This window comes from Crocuta crocuta, unplaced genomic scaffold (genome assembly GCF_008692635.1).
Source record: "Crocuta crocuta isolate KB4526 unplaced genomic scaffold, BGI_CrCroc_1.0 scaffold425, whole genome shotgun sequence".
Classification (NCBI taxonomy): domain Eukaryota; kingdom Metazoa; phylum Chordata; class Mammalia; order Carnivora; family Hyaenidae; genus Crocuta; species Crocuta crocuta.
Genome location: NW_027531909.1, coordinates 1,067,441 through 1,073,440, shown reverse-complemented (window position 1 = coordinate 1,073,440; position 6,000 = coordinate 1,067,441). Strand labels below are relative to the sequence as shown.

The window sequence follows — 6,000 nt, the reverse complement described above, 5'->3', positions numbered from 1 at the left end:
ATATTATATATAAATAATATATACGTATATATTATATATATATACTGGATATATACTGAAAGGATAGGATTCCATTTGTAGGAAGGAGTTAAGTCAGTATCACATATTATGTGAGCTTTAGGGAAAAAGATTAAAAAGGAAACAAACTACCTTGATGGCTCGGACTACATCAAACTATGCACCAATTTTTCAGCAGCAAGCTCAACATTTAAAGAGGACCCATGTGGGCAGACATTATGCTAGGTATGTTTTTTTGGGGTGTGTGTGTGTGTGTGTGTGTATGTGTTTTGAGTAATCTTTTATCTTCATTTGAAGAAACAGAGGCTCAGAGGTTCAGTAAACTAACCAAGGGACATGCAACTAATACCTGGGATGTATCAGCTACAGTCCCACGACTGCCCCAAAATGAAGATGCTTCCTGACACATCAGGCAACATTATGCATGTCTCCAGTACTTACTAAAGTTAATGATATTTTAGAGAAACGGAATGAGAAAAACTAGTGCCACACACAGAGCATTTCTTATGAGTTAATAAGCATCTAGAGACAACAGAACTGTTGAATGGGTGGAGAACACAATGGAATTACAGCCACAGTCAGACAAAATTACCGTTCGTTAGAGGGGAAAAGTTAATTTCGGAAAGGAGCTGATTTCTGCTTGGAAAAAATAACGAAACGGAAATACTCCAACAATGGCAACAGCGATCACCATTCCGAGGTAAAAGTATAGAATCCTCTCTTCTCTCAAAGCTTCTATTGACAACACATTTGAAAATAAGGTTTTGAATTATTTATTTTGAAAGTAATGTAATTATTAAAGTGATCCTTCCCAATTCCAGTTGACTAACTGAAGCAATAAAAAACAAAAGTTCTTTGTTATGTATAAGTAGTCCACTGCTGTCCTATGAAACCCGAAAGGACTTTGTCAACTACTGGGGACATGGTCTAAAAGCACTGCCCTCAGCACACAGTGGTTTCTAAACAGTGGCAATGTTCGCTCTCTGCTAAAATAAGTGTCTACTTGAAAGAAAATTAGTTTATTCCCCTACCAAAATCCTGAGTAAACCCTTCCCTCAAGGACTATTTTCCTCACTTATGAAATGATGTTATAATCCCTATATTGCAGAATTCATGAGGAACATAAATGGAAACTACTATGCCCAAGAACATGGCCATCTAAATACTCAATACAGTCGCTGCCTGTATTATTATATCATTATATTCATGATTGTATCAACTGTAACTGCCATAAGCTTCACCTAGTCTCATTCACTAAAGTACTACAATTGTGTAAGTATGTTCACTGTGCAAAAACTTTGGTTAGGTGGATGAATGAAGATTGACATAATTACCACATTTCTACAAAATGGTTAAGGATTCTCTCCGCTGTGTTCTGATTTGGGGAGTGATCTAAATCATTCAGAAAATGATTTAGAGACTCAAGTCTAACATCAATCCCAAACTGATCACTAGGAAAGAAACAATCCTTAGCCAGTCTTTAAGCCAACAATCATTATTGCTGGCTATAAATCTGCCACTGGCTTATGCCAATCTCTTCATCTCCTCTGCTTCTAAGCCTCTCTCATCACAAAACTAAGGCACAAATATACTCAAGAGTTTTCCTAAGAGCCTAACTTTACCTTCTATGTTAACAAAAACAAATACGAATAAGGAATGGAAATAGAGTGGGTTTCCTTTAGCCCCTAAAGAATGTTCACACAACCAGATGTTTCCAGACTCCCCTCTAGAAAGGAGAAGGCCTTGCTTCACTTCCCAAACAAAACTCTCTGGGAGTGAATATTCTAACACTTAAATACTTGAATCTGAACTCACAGCCTTGGAACTGCTATGCCTCATAAAGTACTGTTGGCAAAATTATCCAAAGTGATTTGGAAAGCCTACCTCAGCTTGGCAGAGGGCATGAAGACCTTGCAGCACCAAGGCGGCCGGAGTAGCTTGATCAGGTTTGGTGCACTCATTCAACACCTGGGAAATGGCTGCCAGCATATCTGCACCATGCTGATAGGGCCTGTGAGAAATGATCGTTTAGAGACCAGATTAAAGCAGAAGAGCATATGACCACTCCCAGGACTTCTGCCTGAACAAAAAGCACCAGTGCTTCTCTTACCCTTGTGGCCCCCTAAATGCTGACCCTCCAATATGAATGTAGGTTTTCTTCAAAGATTTGCATCGCCATCATTACTGCTCTAACCCGAGGCTCATTTACGATACAGAAATATTATCCAAAAAGGAGGACGCATGCTAACATATTTTATTTTTCCCTAAACTGTGAGACCTACTGTCTGAGTTGACACAAACTCAAGTCTATAATGATGGTGAAAAGAACTGACTTCCCTCATTGAGATTATCAGTACAGATAGAGCTATTTCCTGCCTACTGGCTGCTCTGGTTATCAGCCACTGACTACAAAAGCAGGGATTGCCTCTCAGAAGATAATTTATTATGGTAGCAAAATTAAGGTGCTTGAACCTATCAGAATAAGGATGCCAATGATGATGATGATGATGATGACGATGATGATGATGATGATAAAAATGATATGAATTGTAACTAACCAAACACCTATCTCATGCCAGGCACTGTGCTGGATTCACTCACTCATGCTCCTTCTTATCATCTCCTCTCTATTCCACATGTAATGTGCTATCCTCCGAAGGATTTTAACCTCCCCAAGAAAGGTTCAGGTCCATCCTTGGCTTTCCTTATAAGCCTTGAATAATGTAATAGTTTTCTCTAATGAAATACCAATTGATGAAACTGCCTGACTGGACTCTACAGTTCCACTGTCTGGCCCACAGATATCATTTTCCAAAACTGGAAAAATCTGGCAGATCTTGAGGAAGTAACTGAAAGGAACACTGAATAAATTATCAACAGACTCCGACCCGGTCTGATATTTAACCTCTGCTGAACCTCAACTTTACATGTGTAAAATTAAAATGTTGGCTAACGAGGCGCCTGGGTGGCTCACTCAGTTAAGCATTCGACTCTTGATTTTGGCTCAGGTCATGATGCCATGGTTCATGAGTTTGAGCCCTACATCAGGCTTCATACCCATGTTGTAGAGCCTGCTTGGAATTCTCTCTCTCTCCCTCTCCCTCTCTGCTCCTCCCTGCTTGCACTCTCTCCCTCTCTCTCAAAAAATAAACAAACCTAAAAATAAAAAGGGCAGCTAATAATTTCTTCATCTCTAAAATGTTTTCCATGCCGAAACCTCAAGAGAATCCAAACTCTCGGGTCTTGGGTTATATGTGTGTGACTTGTAGAGTGAGGTTATGTTTGGGTGGGCAAAAGACTAAAGCTTAGAAAAGAGGCAGAACTGCTGAGGTTTAGATCCATTCTGATCTGAGATTTATTTGAAACAGGAATCATCCATGTTACCACTTCAGGATTTAATCCATAATCTACAACAGCTGAGTCACTTTCCTAACAGCCTCACATCTTCCTATACTCTGGAGCATACATGGGGATTCAATATTAGGTCCCCCCTTGTAATAATTTCTATGTATTTAATTCTATGTAATGAGTCACAAATAAGGCCTTCCCTATTAAAACTCCTTATAACAATCAGGCATAACATAGGGAAAATTTAAGAAAGAACAGTTTGACTACAGTCCACTGCTTAGGTTTTAGAAACCTGCATACAAAAAAAAAAAAGAAAACATATCATATTTTTTATAATATTATTATCCAGAAAAGGACAGAAATTTCCTATAAATCTAGGTACAAGGCTAGATCTGAGATAAAAAGACATGCTTGCTTCTCAAAGTCATTATCCAGTATTACTAAGTTTCATAATCATAAAATTTGAGCTGAAAATTAACTTATTCTTACTCAAATACCCTCTGCCTCTCTTTCCTGGCTTCTTGCTCACAATAAAAAAATTTGGGTGCAAAATAATATATCATGACATACATTCCCAAGAGGTAAGTACATCTTACCTTTGCTTACATATGTCTCTGATTGATGCTGCTTTAGCGATCAGTTTTTCCCACTGGACTTCCTTGCCCACAGACAGAGAAGGCATGTCAGACATGGCCATGAAACGCTGCAGTTCAGGATATACACGATCCTAAGAAGGCAATTTCACAAAAAAAGGTAATTTCCCAACTTGAGTGGAATAATCATTTTACACATCATTTTTACCTCCAAATCTTGCATTTGCATCGCTAATTATAATGCATTTCTTCTAATCAGCAGAGAAGAATGTTTTTGTGATTGATGAGAATTTCTTACAGACCCACATACTATTCATTTCCTAAGAAAAAGGTGGCTGAATCTCATCCTAATTACAAAGGCTCTAATCACTTATAATCATACTTCTATTACTTTTTCCATGCAGATGGAAAAATAAATTTCAGAATTAAGGAAGAAAGTTTATTTTCTCTTCTCAGTTTCTCTTTGAGAGTCAATCACAACTGACTGCATTACAGATCAAAAGCATCACGCCTCACCAAAATTTTGCAATGCAATCACTGATGCGACTCCTTAACACTGCTATATCAAAGCTTTGTCACACGTACTGAAAAACTAATTTGCTTCGGTGAAAGGAACATGTTTGATAAACAAGTGTATATCAAAGCTTACCTGCTTTTCCCACAAAGATGTCAACAAGCGCAGAGTGACAGCTCTTAGTTGTGGAGTAGTTCCAAGGAGTTGGATCACTCGTAGAATTTGTCCTATACACACCTAGAGAAGATTGAGAAAATTTTGGTTTCACAAATGTAAATGCAGATAATCCTGAGGTTACCAAAAATAATGTGAAAACCCCTTGTTATAAAATAAAGACTGAAATGAACGTTAACCAAAATATTACCCATCTTTCTGAGAGGTGGGGTATAGTTTTAGGGAGGAGCTAGCTAGCAATCCTGGGGGCATAAAAACCTAATCTCAGATGACACCCAATGGGAAAACCTGGCTACTAAATGCTTTCAAAGAATTAATTCTTAAATATTATAATACTTTGGTCCCAACAAGGAAAATAGTGGTCATGGCAAAATGAAGGGCTCAAAATTTCATGATACCAAACAAAATTCAATGTATTATTCATGCGTCACTCTCTCCTTTTTTTTTTTTATTATTTATTTTTGAGAAACACAGAGAGAGTACAAGCAGTGGAGGGGAGGGGCAAAGAGAGAGAGAGAAGGGGAAAATCCCAAGCAGGCTCCACGGTGTCGGCGCAGAGCTGGACGACGTAGGGCTTGAGCTCACAAAACTGTGAGATCATGGGGCGCCTGCCTGGGTGGCTCAGTTGGTTAAGTGTCTGACTCGGCTCAGGTCGTGATCTCACGGTTCGTAGGTTCAAGCCCTGCGTCGGGCTCTGTGCTGACAGCTCAGAGCCTGGAGCCTGTTTCAGATTCTGTGTCTCCCTCTCTCTCTGACCCTTCCCTGCTCATGCTGTCTCTCTCTCTCTCTCCCTCTTAGAAATAAATAAAACATAAAAAAAAATTAAAACAAAAACCAAAAAACTGTAAGATCATGACTTGAGCCAAAATCAAGAGTCAAATGCTTAATGGACTGAGCCACCCAGACACCCCTCATGCCTCACTCTCTTTTTGCCCCCAAGTAAACTGGTTAAATACAAACCTTGTGAACACCAAGTGTTGGCAATGTATACAAGATATCATTATATAATACAGGCTCCAGTGGTCTTCCCAATTTGAACATCAAAACTGGAATCAGATTTGGTACCTAAAATGAATTTAAAGAACATATTCATTATGCCTTCTAAAATAAAACAATGTCCAAAGCAATCATTTTTTAGATTTTCTTCAAAAGAATAATGGCCAATATATATAAATTTGAAGACTTAAAAAACGATAGCTAGCCATTTTTCATTAATGCAATTTCACAGTACCACTTAATACTCCATTTATTTTGTAATTAGCTGCCAAAGAGCATCAAAAATGTTTTTCTTAAACAACTACGACAGTAACTCTCAGCAATACAAAAGTAGTTAAAATATATCCTGCCCCAAAG

The 6,000-nt window shown here is 38.3% G+C and overlaps 1 protein-coding gene across 3 annotated transcripts in view; it reads right to left on the bottom strand.

Annotated features, from left to right (window-relative positions):
* Positions 1 to 6,000, bottom strand: part of FOCAD (focadhesin) — a 377,756-nt gene that overhangs the window by 166,737 nt on the left and 205,019 nt on the right. For all 3 annotated transcript variants that reach the window (XM_077774673.1, XM_077774670.1, XM_077774671.1), the window contains exons 12-15: positions 5,608 to 5,712; positions 4,609 to 4,710; positions 3,963 to 4,093; positions 1,903 to 2,029 (exon numbers count right to left, since the gene is read on the bottom strand). In XM_077774673.1, coding sequence (XP_077630799.1) covers positions 1,903 to 2,029; positions 3,963 to 4,093; positions 4,609 to 4,710; positions 5,608 to 5,712 — 465 coding nt within the window. The remainder of the gene's footprint in view (positions 1 to 1,902; positions 2,030 to 3,962; positions 4,094 to 4,608; positions 4,711 to 5,607; positions 5,713 to 6,000) is intronic.